Genomic DNA, 17,864 nt, shown 5'->3' on the forward strand with positions numbered 1-17,864 from the left:
AGGCAAACTTTTTAACCAGCTGATCCGATGGATGAGCACATTTTTACAAGCTTTATCTGTTAGTGTCAATCTTTAGTTAGCTTCTGAGTTTAGCTAGCTACGTAGATAAAATAAATTTACACACTAATATCTTAAAGATAGCGTTACATGGATTCTAGTTTAATTCACTGTGATGTACGTGTTAAGCTGCAGTAACGTTAACAAACGTAAACTCACCAGCGTAAACACAGACACAGATCCGTCCTCGGAGTTCTCTGATGAAGAGGAGTCCGGTCGTGGAGATGTTGATTCAGTTCGTTTAACACTCACAGACTGACTTTAATGCTGAGAGGAGGAGGAGGGGGGAGGCTGCTGTCCTCCTCTCTCCTTGCAGAAAAACACAGAGCAACTTTCTGCTCATAAATTGAAGATGTTCGACGACACACGCGCTGCACACGTGAACTCCCTCTGTGGATGTCACCAGCACCATAGACATACAGGTGTGTACGGCTGCTCTATACAGCTCTGGGTGTAAACACGTAGTCTGTTTGTCATATGTCTGCGTTTTACCTGTCGGCATGCTGAAACCACGTGACCCATTACAGCCAATACCAAAACTTGACACCGAAAAAAGAGTGACGTTTCAATCCATACACCGACCAACGCAGTTCGGTCGGTGCTATAAAAGAACCTCGGTTTGGTACTCGGCCCTAGCTGTTTTGTGTAGCAGTATTGTTTTAAAAGACTTGATACAAATGTTAAAAATAATTCAAACTCATAAAATATGTATACAACTTTTTTTGTTAAAAACATCCCTGAATGAGTATCTCAGTAGACCAGACAATAAATGGTTCTCCTGCTGCCTCCCACCTCCATGTATTTTAAATGAGTCGGTCAGGAGTCAGCCTCCCCACCATCACAGACATCTACACCTCTAAATGCAGGAAGACGGCCACCTGCATCATGAAGGACCCCACTCACCCAGCACACACATTTTTTTGCCCTGCTCCCCTCAGGAAGGAGGCTGAGGAGCATTAAAAGTGGAACCACTAGACTGAGGAACAGCTTCTACCCTGAGGCTGTTAGACTCATGAATCTCTAACCAGAATAATCACTGTAATGCGACTTTAGTTGGACATTTAACACATTATCTGTGCTTCTGATTATTAGGGGTGCACCGATTGCAGTTTTCTGGCCGATCACCGATTTCTAAAAAGTCTGACCTGCCGATTCTGATTTTGGCTGATACCGATTTTGTTTTATAAGCAGCACTGTCAGGTGTTATAAGGTCACAATGCACCTTAAATTTTCCAGTCTTATTTTATTGACAAACATACTCTTGAACAATATCCTAGAAACGATACAAACTTGTTTTAACTGGCCATGAGGTAGTGCTCTGAAATATAAATGAAGTTCAGACAATTCGTTTTTAAAACTACAAAATTCTGTAAAATCAGTTTCTCATGCAAATAACAGGCAATTTCCTATTTCCCAATGGGGGCCGATTTATCGTGCACACCTATTCATGCTGCTGATTTCTTACCTTAAGCTGTGTATTCATACCCATCTGCTCACAACATACTTATGTTTGTGCTGCCGTTTAATACATGGTATTAGGGCTGGGCAATATGAACCAAAATCAATATCTTGGTATTTTAAGAAAAATGGCGATATACAATATATACATATATCAATATTTTTCATTCCATAAAGTAATAACAAAAATATATTTCTGAGTAGGAATGCGCGATATATACGGTATACGGTAGAAACGATAGAAATTTAGCCTACAATAGAGATCTGCCTTCTACCGGCTAACAGCAGTAATGCTGTGTCTGAAGTAACATCAGAGTTGTCGGTTTAATCGTTACCTTTTTTTTTGTTGAAAACTGTGTGCAAGTGACATTGGTCTTTTCTTTGAGGGCTAAGTAGCGAAGCTACAAGCTAACTACGTCCGGCTTGCCGTAGTGTTGCTGTATTCTGACGCATGCGCAAAACGCCGTGTTCCGTCAATTTTTATTTTTTATTTATTTTTTTCCATCGAAAGTTAAAGTAAACGTTGGTCAGCTTTAGAGAAGCCTGCTCTCTGATCTGTGAAAAGAACTCTGTGTTGTGTGATTTTACTGCGAGACCCTCTGGTCAAAGCCACAGACTCATTTTGTGTCAGCTCTCCTTAAAGCAGAAGGAGGCGCCCACTAGAGGGTTGGAGGATGAAGTGTTTCAGTGTAAAATGCTGCTCTGTTGCTGTTAATTTCTTAAGTAAGAATATTGGAAACTGTTAAGAGTTAACAACATATTTTTTTGTTTAAAACATATGGCTAAAACTACATTGATATCTTTTGCACTGTTTTGCACTACAAGAAAGAAGCCTAATACTTGATTTGTTTATTATTTCAAAACTCTCTGGACTTAGTAGTGGAATTTTCTTAATTCAAAATATATGATGGCAAAAGGACACCCTATGCTTTTTTTTTAGCAAGTTTTATACCAAAAACATATTGCGATATATATCGTTATCGCCACCCTTCACAATACATATCGTGATATGAATTTTATGCCATATCGCACATTCCTATTTCTGAGTCAAAGATTTGTCCCAATTGTCACACAGGCACATTTATTAACAACAGCCACAACTCTACAAAATAAATGTCTAAATAATAAACTATTTACTAGGCCTGTCACAATAACAAATGTTGCTGGGCGATTAATTGTCTCAGAAATTATTGCAAAAAATAATAATTATGTTTGAAATTTGGCAATAATTAGTAATTATTGTCAAATTTAAGAAGAAATGTTGGTTAATTTGTATTGAGTATGATGTCTTTTTTGACCATCGGATGGCAGTACAAGACTGTTTGAACTGAAGGATGGATAGTGAGGGAGCAAGCAGCGTGTCACTTTAAGAAAAATGGGAGGGAGGGCCCTTGACGTGACATCTTTTCTATTCTCACAATGGCGGACGCTCAGTGTGATTTGAACTCTTTTTAGCACAGCATTTTTCACACAAAGCTTTTAATAAAAATCAGTAAACAAGTTCTTAGCTTCTTGCAGAGAAAAACAACTTTTTAAACGAAGACACGGGTTTCGAATTTTGGAGCTTCAACAAGACGGAGGTTTTTTACCCAAGGTCGAACTGTTAGCTTAGCTCGTAGCTTAGCTTCTCAGCTTAGCTGCTTTTAACGATCCAAAAACGTGATTTTGGACAGTTAAAATGGATTTTAAAGAGAAAAGAGAAAGGGAGGGGTCAGTGAAGAACACCGGAGTTGAGTTTTTTTGTCATCCAGTGTCTTCAGTAGAAAGAAAGAGACACGAAGAAATGATAAAGCTGATAAATGAAAATGAGAGCGATAATTTTAATTTATCATGTCAATATATTAATTTATTGTTTATTGTGACAGGCCTACTATTTACATATATTAAAGTGTATTTTTTACACATTTATGTACATATATAAGTACAAGTCGTGCTTGTGCTAGCAAAAATATATTTCTTAGTCAAAGCTTTGTCCCAGTTGTCACACAGGCACGTTTATTAACAACAGCTGTAAATCTACAAAATAAATGTCTAAAAAAAAAAACTATTTACATAGATTAAAGTTTGTTTTTTTAGACATTTATTTACATATATTAAATAATAATCCTCTTCAGCTGTGCCACCTTCACGTTAGTAAGCGTGTGTGAAGCAGCAGTGAGGGGTTGCTTCTATTTAGTGAGAGAAGAGGAGGAGGAGGAGGAGGCTGCGCGAAGTTGGACGAGCAGAAAAATAACTATTGTACAGTACACAGATTTTCAAGTCTTACAGTGAGAGGATGTTTTCATATATAAGTACTAGAAAGCTAACTTTATCCATCTTGTTATTCATTCATTCATTCAACCTTTATTTAAACAGATAAATCACATTGAGCTTCGAAGACTCATTTACAAGTGAGACCTGTTTGGACAGACAAAAACAGTGGTTAACTGGACACATGTAGGAGTTGGAGGCGTAAAAAATTCCTATCAGACTTTTATTTTTCCTGCCTGAGGAAAAAAACCCTCTAATATTAAAAAAACACTGCGCACAAACAAGCACATATTTACGTAGACACTCTGCAGACGGGGGAGATGAGAGCGGTCAACCTGTTCATAGATGCTATCGAGGTCACTGTTAGAGTTCTGATAAGGATGGAATAATCAGCCAATGTCCTCCGGTGAGATCCATAAACATTCTCGAGGTATGTCGAAGAATGGCCAAGAATAAAGTCTATGAGAATCCAAGCGTCCTGAAATGATGAAAATAGTTTATTCAGCTGGTTTCATCTGTTTATCAGTAGGAAATTCCTCAGGGAGGGGGTGGTGAGCGTCAGATCACATGTTCTCCAGGTGAATTCAGATAAGATGGCCTTCAAAGCCAGCCAAGGGAGCCAAATTCAGATAAACACAGTTGTTTTGGGGACAGGCAGAAATTAATGACATCTACCTTGAGTCTGTGTTGATCGACTCGGTTCCGAAATATCCAAATTACATGGCCACACCGATGGAACGTGACTGAGTAAAATCCCCAAGATCTGATCCATTCTGCCCAAAGCATTTGAGTCCGGGTACTCGAGACACGAACCAAGCCATCATAAAGGCAAGCAGCATGATCGGGTCCAAATTTGCTACTGACGACTTCCTTGATTGTAGATAAAACCAGCAACCAGCCAAATCCAAAAAGCAGGAACCAGTTATCGTAAATCCAATTAAATATGCATCCTTAAAATCCACAAGTGGCAGCAGAGATAGACACATTATCAAGTCTTCCAGTCGATGAGATAACCAGCTGCGTGCATGCCAACAGGGCAAATCGGCTCGCCTGAAGCCTGTCTTCTCTTTGAAGAAATGTTGTAATTTGAGTTGAGGGACCAACTGATCAAAACAAGTCCATAATTATGGTTTGGAAGAAATGCAAGAGAGTCTCAGAGCAGTTTCACAGACAGACAGAGCAGCAAAGCAAAGCAGAGAGGGAGGGAAGCATCCGATCTCGGCGAGAGCAAGTGGTGAAGTGGTGTTAGCTGCTAAAACCCGTGTTTTTAACTATGTGATAGCCTCCGCTTTAATGTTTCACCACCTCTCTGTTCCTTTCATAAGGCACAGCACGGCTAAATGAGTTCTGACCAGTGGTTTGTTTCAGGGAAGGAGGCTGAGGTCTGTTGGACCTGCAGCTTCACACACGCTTCATACTCCACCTATGGCTGAGATGGTGTAGAGGCAGGGCAGCCGGCTTGGGACCCGAAAGTCCCAGGTTCGATCCCCAGTCACTGCATACCGCGTGGTGTCTCTGGGCAGCACACCTCATCCCCAAAATGCCCCCCGGGCGCTTTCAATAGCTGCCCACTGCACCACCTGGTGGTGGATGGGTTAAATGCAGAGACTAATTTCGCCATTGTATGGAAACATACAGTGCTGACATTGTGATGACATTATTATTATTATTATATAACGCTGTTTTAAATGGTGAAAAAGCTTCGTAATGCTGAGTATCAGGACTTGTTTTCAGCGTTGTTTACAGAAAACATTTTTCTGCCCCTCATCTGACAATTTAAATCCAAACCATCTCCAAAAGAACAGCCATTGTTTCTCTTTTTGTTCAGCAGCTAAGCTGCACTTCTCCCGTGTTTACCTGTTACGCTAAACATCTCCCTCCCACCTCCTGGAGAAGCAGGAAGCGGGGAGAGCACAGCTGAAGGAGGGAGAAGGAGTGGGGCCGCGTGGGAGAAAGAAGAGCTGGTGGAATCAAAAAAACAAAAACGTCTTCTGTTACAAATAAAGTCCAGGTGTTTTTGTATTGAACAGTTTTTTGATTTTATCATGTCCTGGATGACTGAGAATCTTCACCAGCAAAGAGCAGGCGGATTTTCAAGTATAATATTGTTTATATCGAGATATTCTCATCTTAATATTGCAAAAAAAAAATGATATAGATATTTTTAAAGTATCAACATATTGCCCAGCTCACACCGTATTGTATCAGTGATTCCCCTGGATAACTTGCCATGGCAGGGCACTCATCTCGTCCATGATATTTGTTGATGGCGGGGCAGAGACACATCTGAGCCGTGCGCTGTTTGTACCAACAGTTTTTATGTCGGTGTAAGGGCAGAGGCAACGTGAGCGCTACCTTTAGCTTTTTAGCTAGTGCCTGCATTGCACACCGCTAGCTTAGCGCTACGTCAGTGCCGACGGGGTGGGGTGGGTTGTTGGCAGTTTGGTTCGGTAGGCAGGTGCTCAGTTCTCAAGATGGGGTAGGGCTTGTATAATGGTAGGGGAAACACTGCTTATTATATTACTGTTTAGTGTGTATCTTAGATCCTTGTATACTGTTTCTTTTTATACTTTATATTTTTGTTATGTTTGGGTGTAACTGGGACCTTGAGCACACAATTTTGTTCCAGCTCATGTACCACTTGTGATGCGAATGATAATAAAGACCCTTGAACCTTGATGAAGGTTAACTTTTTATACTTTGGTTACAATCCAGTGTTGGAATAAACTTTTAGTCATTGCAATTTTTTTAATGAACAAAGCCAAGCATGTTCTAATCAGGGATGATGCTTTTTAAATTGGGATTTAAAAGAAAATTAGCACCAATATTAAATGATGCCATGTAAAGCTCTGGAACAGTCACAGTAGACTTGTTCTTGTTATATAAATTTAACTTAAAATACAGCTTGAGTTTTGCTGATTTATTGTTAAGATGTGAGTAAAAGACAAACTTCAACTTGGTAGCATTAGTTACCTCCTGTGTGATTAAAGTGATTTTCTGCTCCTTTTGCCCCATTCCAAAAGCATGCTTAATGACTACCTTTTATTTATTTTTGTTGTTGGCAGCTGTAATTTAGACTTTGTGACTTATTAGATGAATTGACTGCTGCTGACCCACAGGGATTTCCATTAGTAGGTGTCTCAGTACCAGCTTTAGCTTTGTATGCTGCTCTGAGTTATTTTCTTCAGAGTGTAATTGTACCTTTCTGAGAATAAACTGATGTGGAGAAAAAAAAACAGATTCATAAAATGCAAATGAATAATGGTAATGAACTGAACTGCAAGAAAACATTGACCTTGACACTGTTGAGATGAAAGTGCAATTATTAGCCTTCAGAATTTATTTCCACTGATACTGTGAGCATTGTGGGGGGAAATGGCACGTCTTCCTTGTATACTTCATGATTCTTGACTTCAAACATCCAGCCTGCCTGGCTTCATTCAAGTGTACTAACTGCATTAAAGTTACTGTCAATTGTACTGTGTGTCCTTTAACTTTTGATACTCAAGGTAGAGACTGATCCCATTTGATGTTATGATCACATGTTACATGAATAAAAGCAAAGAAATCATTCAAACATGAAAATATGCATGTTCACTCTTAAAGTTTACTAAACAACTCAGTTCAAAAATGACACAACATGAATTAAGGTGCACTGATTGATTCATTGGCTAAATGATTAGGCTGATTTTAGTCCTTTTTTAAGTACATAAAAAAATGTATTGGTAAACTTGAAAATGAATCCTCGTGACTCAATGAGACTATAAATAAAGGTTGAATGAATGAAAAAAAAACGTGTGCTGAAGGGTCCATCCACACGGGAACAGTGTTTTATGTTTATCATTTCAGCCTTGCATCCATGACAACACAGTATAGTTACTACAGTAGTCCCTCGTTTATCGCGAGGGATCCATACCCTGAAGACCCGCGATAAGCGAAAAACCGCAAAGTAGGAATAGTAGTACAAGTCAGTAGTAGTTTATTTTATTATTTATTTATATTTATATATATATATAAAGGCGTCTTAAACCCCTCGCACACTCTTGCAATATTCTAAACAATGTTTCTAAACTCTAAATGCTGTAAAAGAGCACAGAATGTCATGATTTCAGCTCCCTGCCTCTGCTGCTCTCAGCCACCTGCCATTACTTTTGGCCACGCCCACTTCTCTGCTCTGCATGGAGAACAGCTGATCAGCTGCTGCAGGAAGTTTATCCTGCAGGTCTGGGCTGCACAGAGGTGCAGCAGGTGCCAAATAATTTAAAATAAGTCATTTTAAATAAAAATTCCATGTCGATCGTGCGACTCATCCGTCAATCAGCCAATTGTGTGTCATGTCCAATCTTATTTTGAAAAACCGTGATAGAGCGAGTCCGCGATAAACGAACCGCGAAGTAGTGAGGGACTACTGTACACCATTTTGGGTTGTTTTTCATGTTTCCATGTGGATGAAGACATTTCTAGATGGTGGCTTGTTTGAAGATATTTTTAGGAGGGACAAATAAAAAGATTGTTTTATAAAAACTCAGTTTCTGCATGGACAAGTTCTAAAAGAGAAGTACTGTGCATCTGTGAGCACTGCAGTGTTGCTTTATGTGACACTACTACACCCCTTTGTCAATGTGCTTCTTATAACCGGGGGCTTTTCACAGCAGGGATGCTTTTTATTTCAGTATATTTACAAAACCCAAATTAAGTTGACTGAAATATTATTATGCTAACTGTTCACAAACAATGTTGTGTATATCAGAAAAAATATTAAGAGTATAAATCTTATCTTTCAGAGCCCTAATTAGGATTCTGAAGACGGTAAAGTGTGCAAATAGTAGCCCAATATATTGTCCTTTTTACAGTTACTAATACTCATGGTTAAAGCCAGTATTTTGTAATACATTTTGGTCTAGGCAAGGTCTTGCTTTTTTCTGGTTTAAGACACTTAGTCTAAACACTGTTCATATCTACCTCCATTTCTGCTGTGCTCTGCAGTCATTCTGACACCCAGCAACGTTACACGTCTCTGTCAGTACATGAAAATACTATTGAAACTCATTTATTAAAACGTTTATATGAAGTTCATTAAAAAGCAGGTGTAAAGGACCAAAACCACAGAGATGAATGCTGACCAGAAATAAATTTAATCCTATTGAAGAATGTTGTGCCCGATTTTACGTATGCACGTTAGTAACTGTAATCAGGTCAATTATGTTTTAAATCTAACAAATAGGCTTCATAAATCAGGTATACACGTTCAACATCACATCTCTCAGCTATTTTCTTTGCACTGCAGCTCATCGACCAGGAAATTAACCCTTACGTTGATCAGTGGGAAGCAGAGGGGACATTTCCAGCCCACAAAATCTTCAAGATCTTGGGGAATGCTGGCTTTCTTGGAGTCAACAAACCAGTTGGTAAGACAACAAATATCACCTGCACCTATGAGAAGTTGGCATTCAAAACCCAACAAAGGAACATTTATTTTTATTATCAGACTTTTTGGTGATGCAGTAGCTCTGCAGTAATGCCCCAACCACAGTCTCCAAGGTGCTCCCCTGTCACTCTGCTTTTATGGAGCTTGACATGAAAATAATTGCTTACATTAGTGAAAGGTACATTTTTGTCAGTTTGGGCATTTGTTTTCTCAGATGTTTATTCAGTTACATTTGTTGAGATGTATGTTAGTAGCAAAGCCATTTTGTTCAGTCTTAATCAGTCGCTACTTGTTTTATTGAAACTAGTATTCATTGAAAGAAGGCCTCTGCTGCTTTCTTGTAATATAATTACACAAGCCATTATACCGTATTTTCCACTGTACATGTTGCACCATCCTATAAGTCGCATTAGTCCAAATACATCTAATAAAGTGGAAAAAATCCATAAATACTAGGGGTGTAACAATACATCGATTTACATTGATTAATCGATTAAATGATTGATTCAATTATATTGTGGCAAAACTAAAACAATGATTCATATTGTCATCTTTAAAATACGCTTTTATTTTGAAATTCCCAAGGCATGTCTGTGTCACCATTTCCGTGCACGGCTGCGCTCTGCGGCCGCCTCAGCAACATGGCAGACAAGACAGAAAACACGGATAATGAACTTCACTCTCCTGCTGGATTTAAATCAACTCTGTGGAAACATTTTGGATTCTGACAGAAGGACGGCTCAACACACAGAACTCATGTCGTATGCAACAGGGGTGTAAATCACCAGCTTTATCATGATACTATATTATATTGATTTGTTTGTATGACAATATGATTTTTCTCTATCACAAAGTCTGTCACGATACGATTTCAATTCTATTCGAGTCATAAGTCTGCGATCGATATATTGCAATATCAAATGCCCATCTCATTTACATATAAATAAATTTACAAAAACAATTCAAATGGGATTTAACCATTTTATTTATGTTATTACAGGCACCAGGCATAAAATAAAAAAAACAACAACATTTTTTCTTAATTAATAAAAAAAAAAAAAATAAATGACCTGTTCAGTATAATCTCACATTTCTCATGCTTAAGTGCATTTTTTTAAACCATCCATCCATCCATCCATCCATCCATCCATCATCTTTTACCCGCTTCTTCCATTTTGGGTCACGGGGGTCGCCGGTGCCCATGTCCAGCAATCACTGTGCGAGTGGCGGGGGACACCCTGGACAGGTCTCCAGTCCATCACAGGGACACATAGAGACAAACAACCATTCACTCTCTCACTCACACCTAGGGACAATTTAGAGTTACCAATCAGACTAACGTGCATGTTTTTGGTCTGTGGGAAGAAACTGGAGTACCCGGAGAAAACCCACGCATGCACGGAGAGAACATGCAAACTCCACCCAGAAAGGCCCCTGGACTGGGATTTGAACCAGGGACCTGCTCGCTGAGAGGCAGCAGCTCTACCGTTGCGCCACCGTGCTGCTACAATAACGACTAATTATTGAAAAATTTAAAAAAACAGACATAGAATCAAAATCATATCGTGACAGACTTTGTGATATCAAGAAAAATCGTATCGTCATACAAACAATCAATATAATATCATACCGTGGTAAAGCTGAGGATTTACACCCCTAATGAATATGTCGCTTCGGCATACAAGTCGCAGGGCATGCAAATTATGGAAAAAACTGCGACTTATATGTTGAAAAATGCGGTAATAAATTTAAAATGGTTATGCTTTAAAACGTTGAAACATTTTTGTCAAGCACTTTTAAGAAGGGAAAATAATATTTGAAATGATAATTTCCAGATAACAAGGAGTCACATCATACTTTGTCTGCAATCATAAACAGCCGTTTTTAGGTCAGCGGCCGACATTCTGAAAATCTAGTTTTCACGCTTGCCAAAAGTCCCAAAACCCAGAAAGTTTTTGGTTTGCAGAAAATACATCTTTACATGAAAAGTATTTTGCGAATATTTCTTTAGGGCTCAGAACCCAGACCATTTGTATTCTCGTGTATTCCAGCTTGTAATCCAAATGCAAACATGAAAACTGATTAATCATCCTCGCCTCAGTCGGCATGATAAATGTTATCGAGACATTCTGTTTCTGATTTCATTTCAAAAACTCCCATGATAAATCTGTGACACATCCGACGACAAGAAAACCCTTGTCCCAGAATAAATATTGCAGTGACTGACGCCATGTTTAACCTAAGAAGACAGTCAGTGCCCTGAGACGACTTCTGTTGTGACTTGGCACTATATAAACTGAATTGAATAGAATCATGACAAACCATCATTCATACAATGTCATTGAAATAGTGGATGGAATGTTCTTCAATTAAGAATGGGTGGATTTTATGTCAGAGTGAAAATCGAGAAATTATTATTTTTTTTAACTACAGTAAAAAATATTATAATTAGTGCATTTTTTTTTTACAACTAATCTTTCTGACTTTCTCTTTTTTAAAGCCATATTTTAATTTTTCTGATTGACAAAAATTCCTGCTGTGATGATTGGTGCTGGTTTCATATTCCCACAGCAGCTACTGTAGATTACTGTATATCTCATGTACGTGTGCACCCAGCCGCATCAGCCAAATGGCAGCAGAAAATGTTCGTGTGCCAGTGATATGTTCCCACTGTAACAAACTACTTTTTAAAAATTAATTTAACAGATCTTTACATTTGGGGATACAGTTGTGGTCTAACATTTAGCCTTTGACCCTGAAAAGAACAAATGTGTGAGCACAAGTGTGACAGGGTGAGCCTCGTGAGTCCACTGAAGAAGCTCCACTCCATGTCTGTAGGTCAGAGAAGGAGGAGGGCGCAGGAATTAAAAAGTGCTGAGTGCACAAGCATTAAGCATTACTTGACAAGATTAGAGAGGAGGCCAGCAGAATAAAGGGTCATCAGGTGGAGCATCTAGACTGTTATTATTTGTCATTCAGACCTAATTTTGTTCAAGGATTGCAGTAGCACGTTTAACAACTTTAAATCCCTCGTTTCTTTTATTCAATTAAATCATATTTGGCTTTAAATTGATAGACTTGCAAAATGGTAAAGCACTAACTTTGCTCCACTTCTCTGTATGTTTTTGCTGATTTAGGTTTAATAATAATAAGAAACACAAAAGTCTGCAACAGGAGACTTAAAAAGCATGCAGTCTAAGTAACTATGAGCCTGCTGACTAATGAAGCAGGCTTAAAGAATGCCACATTGGGTTAATTGATTTCTAAGGCTGGATTAAAGGAGTGGGAGCAGGGATCTGGGAGTTTGTTTAATGGAGAAATGATCATCAGGTGAAATGAGATTAGAGGCCGGCAGGAATAAAAACAGAACAAACATTTATATTGAGTCTAATAGGAGGAATACATTTACAATATAATTTGTATTTTGTATACGTTATTATAATATGTATTTTTTTATAATTATTAAATATTTAACCAGTTTCATACTTTTTAGTAGTTAAATAAAACCATTGTTTGACGGCCTTTGTTAAATATAAAAAGTTAGTGTTTCAGTCATGCATTAATTTCATGTCAAGCGATGAAAACTGAAAACTGATCTCATTCTACAGTCATTTAAAAGCAACAGGAGCATAAAAACATCCTGTTCACTCTTGAATGACATCACCTGAAATATGCAACTATTGAGCAACAAAATAGCCTCTGGTGGTCAAATCAAAAAAAGAGGTTCCCTCTCAAAATGGGGTACAGAGTATGTACATGGGGTACATATGTATGTATGCATGTATGTATTAAAATGTATGGGGTACATACTACCTCACTTCCTGTTTTCATCATCAACATTTTCAACTAAATAATGGTTTTAAGTTGCAAAGGCTCAGGGGATTAGTTTTGTTCGAGCTAACTTTGCAGTTGAAAAGACATTTTGATGTGTAAAACGTTTCTAAACTTTTCTAATTAATGGTTCTAATGTACGATGCATTAACACTGAGCTAATGTTAATGGACGACTGTGGCGCAGTGGTAGGTAGGGCAGCTGACTTGGGACCAGAAAGTCTGGTATGTGTCCTGGAGCAGGACCAACGGCTCCCCAGGTGCTTGCATCACTGTCTGCTGCTCCACTTGGGTGCATCTCACATGTGATCAGTCAAATGCAGAGAACAAACTTTGTCATTGTATGGGAACATACAATGATGACAATACACAGCGCTTTTACTTTTAATAGTTGCACTACAGTGTATGAGGAGTGGGCCTGCTCAAAGTATTCACCTTCACCAAGCGGAGAGCCATTTCTCTCCAGACTCAGCCTTCATGAGCTAAATAAACAGGTTTGTTACCAGTCTTTTGGTGAATTTAGAAAGCTGACATACGAGTCAAGATTTCCCGTTTTGTGGGTTTGCAGTTTTTGAAATGTATAGCAAAATGGGTTTAGAATAGAATAAAATAGAATAGAATTCAACTTTATTGTCATTGCACATGTCACAAGTACAAAGCAATGAAATGCAGTTTGCATCCATCCAGAAGTGCTTAACAAAAAAAATAGTATATATATTACAATATACAGTAAGTTGTTTTGAATATGCTATAAGTATAAATAAAATAAGAAAGAAAAATATATATAAGTATGTGAGTACTTATGAACAGTAGGTAGTAGATTATGTGTACAGTATGTACAGTAGCGGGCTAACAGATGAAAGTGCAGGTGCTGGTGTTTCAGTCCAGGTGTTGTGTTTAAGCATCTTATAAAAGCTAATGGTTTCAAAATTGTTTTCCAGCAAAAAGCCACTATTTTAGTAGGGATGCACCGATCCACTTTTTCCACTTCTGATACTGATACCTATATCTGAGGCTTGGCGTCGCCGATACTGATCCGATACTGATCCGATACTGATCCGATGCAGAAAAGCTGCGCTGAATTCCGTTCAACAAACTCATCGTGCTCTTTAGGGTGAAATCTTTGGAGATGCTTGATTAAGTTGGTAGTGTTATAACTGGAAGTTTTAGTGACACCCCTTGGAACCGTCGCTGTGCACGTATTGCACGTAGCAGTCGAGTGTGTTGGCTGAGGTAGTTTGAAATAGTTCCAGATGGCTGATCGGTTTGCTCGCTCCATTTTGAAAACAATCTGTGTGGTGAGTTTGCTAGAGCGTGACGTCACTCAGAGCACAAAGCGTAGAATTAGAGTGAATAGATCTGCCCAGTCATGGATCGGTCACATGGTCACCGATACCCGATCCAGAAGTTGTTTTTTTTTTGTTTGTTTGTTTTCGATATTGGGGCCAATATTGATATTGGTATCGGATCGGTGCATCTCTATATTTCAGTTTGGTTAAGTTAGAGCCACAGCGTTATAAAAAGCACCAGTCAGTCGAGAGTAAATCATGAGTGGATCAAAAAGTTACTTTTGTTTTATTTGAAATCCTTTAAAAAAAACAAAAAAAACCCAAGATATAGTATAAGGGGGAGCGGTGGTGCAGAGGCTAAATTTGAGCCTGTGATTGGAAGGTTGCCGGTTTGACTCCCCAGACCGACAACATCAAAATGTTGGTGGGAAAGGTGAAGCACCCACACCTGCCTCCACCCTCATCCCCACTCTGGGTCCTTACCCTCCCTTGGGCACCCTAGATAGCAGCTCTCTGCTCCACACTTTTACTCTGCAAGATTTAATGAGACTTGAAAAAAGCTAAACTTAAAGGACAGTATCCGTGGGTCTAACAATGGATAAAGGATGATATTTGTACAGGAGCAGCCATGTAGAATGTAGACTTTTCAAAAAGGAAATAAATATATAATTTGAGAATAAAATGTCTAAACAAAAAAAAACTCAGTTCTCTTAAAAAGTTCAAATTATAATCCGTGCTTTTGAGTTGTGTTTTGATGGTTGTTTTAAATTAATCAGGCCATTTAGCACATCAGCAGACCAGCACGATGGCTCAGTGGTTAGCACTGTTGCCTCACAGCAAGAAGGTCCTGGGTTCAATTCCTGGTTGGACCTGGGGTCTTTCTGGGTGGAGTTTGTATGTTCTTCTCGTGCTTGCGTGGGTTTTCTGCGGGTACTCTGGTTTCTTCCCACAGATCAAAAACATACATGTTAGGCTGCCTTCAGTCCCGGGCCTCCCTTGCAAAAGAGATCTGTGATCTCAATTGTCTGGTTAAATGAAGGTTAATAAATAAATAAACTATTAATTCCTTTGCACAGACAGTCCAAAACAAGAATTTAGGAGTTAAGATTTAGAGTTGTTTCTTGGTATTTTCTGAAATAACTGAGTCCAGTTAGGGTCTAGAGGGCACAGCTAAAATGCAGCTCATTACACATCTGTTTACAAGTTTTAGAACCAGCCAGTGTCTCTCCTGATGCAGTTCACTGTCAGAGCTAAACACTTCCCACTCATTATTACCTTTCAAAACTCAAAAGCAGGAAGTTTTGTGCTGGCAGCCATGCCGGGGGAGAAGACAGAGATGGCCTCTGGCTGCCTGCCTGTTTTCCTCTGCCCTGACAGAACTATCTGCAGATTAAAACATGGAAATGGCCTTGTCGTCCGTTTGAGGACCTGCATGTTCTTTTCCATTTTATAGTTTTTAAAATGTCAAGATTCAAAATGAATGCAGTTTTGGTGACAGTTGTGTGATCAGACTGATTGCATATCACAAATTTTCCTGCACTAAAACTATTCTAAATAGCTTACAATGGTTAGAGACCTTTAAATGTCACATTCTCCCTCTTTAGTTTATGTTTAATATGGAGCTCCACCCTATGAGAACCTATGGAGAGGAACATCTGCAGCTCGGGTCGACAGATGACAGACTTCTATTTGTTTTCCTCTTCTTGCTTGTTTAGGCAGACAGCCTGCTGCTTTGTTTAAAGTGGGATAAACCTGGTGCTACCCTTTGCTCACTTTAGCCGCCGCAGGGTTTCCAGGGCTCTGCGACTTATCATTGCCCAGCTGCACCTGTTTCCTCTTATTTTTGTCTCCCCCACTTTCTTGTTTGCTCATTCCACTGCATCACACTCTCTTTCTGTCCCAATTTTTTCTCTTTCACTATTATTGCTAGTCTTTGTCATTCTCCATTATTTGAAAACTAATCTGACAGATAACAACGTGGTAAAGTCCCTTAACATCATTCTCTGTCAGTCAGCTCATGCTTTTATCACTCAGTCATAGGAAAACTAAGCTTAGATCATTCACAGTTTGCAAAATGCCAGTGTTACTACTTTTGACTGGTTAATTATTTTCAAGAGATTTGCCCAAACTGTGAAACCATCAGGTCCGATAATATCAACTTCTACATCTCTGAAATGAGGACAGCTGTGCAGAGGCATCATGTTTCTGATTTTGTCTTAATACATTTTAATCAACCTCAAAAATAAATTAGAGCAATTGCATTTCCTGTGCAAATGCAGTGTGAATGCTTATTGCAGATGAACTTGCTGAAATTAACTAAAAAACATGCTGAAATCAAAGAACAAGCCTAAATTAGCAGAAGAAAGAAGAGCACATATTTGCTGAATTAGATTTAAATAAGCAGAAATGAGCACAAAATGAGGAAATTAGCTAAGAAAGCTGAATTTAGAAAAAAAAAAAAAAAAAAAAAAGAAAAAAATAAACAAAAAAAAATAAATTAAAAAAAAAAAAAAAAAAAAAAGCTGAAAAGCAGAAAGAAGCTTAAACTACCAGAAGGAAGAGGAAAGGGATGAAATGAGCAACAACAACAAAAAAAGTGGATTTAGCTGAAAAAGCTAAAATTACCATGAAACCGCTAAATAGCAGAAAAAGCTGAAAAGAGCATAGCAAGCAGAAATTAGCAAAAAGAAGTTAATTAGGCTGAAAGTAGCAGAAATTACCACAAAAAGCTTGAATTTATCTGAAAACTGAAATTAGCTAAAAATGCAAAAAAATAAAATAAAGTAGCTGAAAACGTAGAAAAGCTTAAATTAGCAGAAGAAAGCAGAAAGAACACATTTGCTCAATTTTGCTGAAAGAAGCAGAAATGAGCACAAAACGTGGAAATTAGCTGAAAAAAGCAAAAATTAACAACAAGAAACTGCTGAAAAATAACAAAAAAAGCAGAAAGAAGCTTAAATTACCAGAACAAAATGGAGATTGAACATATTTTGCTGAATTAGGCTGGAAAAAGTTGAAATGTATGCAAAAAATATGGAATTAGCCAAAAACTCTAAAAATTAGCATAAAATAGCTAAATAGCGGCAGCACGGTGGCGCAACTGGTAGAGCTGCTGCCTCTCAGCGAGCAGGTCCTTGGTTCAAACCCCGGTCCAGGGGCCTTCTGGGTGGAGTTTGCGTGTTCTCTTCGTGCATGCGTGGGTTTTCTCCAGGTGCTCCGGTTTCCTCCCACAGACCAAAAACATGCATATTAGGCTCTAAATTGTCCCTAGGTGTGAGTGAGAGCGTGAAAGGTTGTTTGTCTCGTTTGTCTCTATGTGGCCCTGTGATGGACTGGAGACCTGTCCAGGGTGTACCCCGCCCCTCGCACAGTGATTGCTGGACATGGGCACCAGCGACCCCCGTGACCCAAAGTGGAAGAAGCGGGTAAAGAAAATGGATGGATGGATGGATGGATGGATGGATGGATGGATGGATGGATGGATGGATGGATGGATGGATGGATGGATGGATGGATGGATGGATGGATGGATGGATGGATGGATGAATGGAT

General features: G+C 38.8%; 1 protein-coding gene across 1 annotated transcript in view; it reads left to right on the forward strand.

Annotated features, from left to right (window-relative positions):
* Positions 1-17,864, forward strand: part of zgc:85777 (uncharacterized protein LOC405871 homolog) — a 35,818-nt gene that overhangs the window by 6,734 nt on the left and 11,220 nt on the right. Inside the window, exon 2 of the mRNA XM_037692736.1 lies at positions 9,053-9,173. Coding sequence (XP_037548664.1) covers positions 9,053-9,173 — 121 coding nt within the window. The remainder of the gene's footprint in view (positions 1-9,052; positions 9,174-17,864) is intronic.

This window comes from Nematolebias whitei, chromosome 19 (assembly GCF_014905685.2).
Source record: "Nematolebias whitei isolate Nwh7 chromosome 19, NemWhi1, whole genome shotgun sequence".
NCBI classification, from domain to species: Eukaryota; Metazoa; Chordata; class Actinopteri; order Cyprinodontiformes; family Rivulidae; genus Nematolebias; species Nematolebias whitei.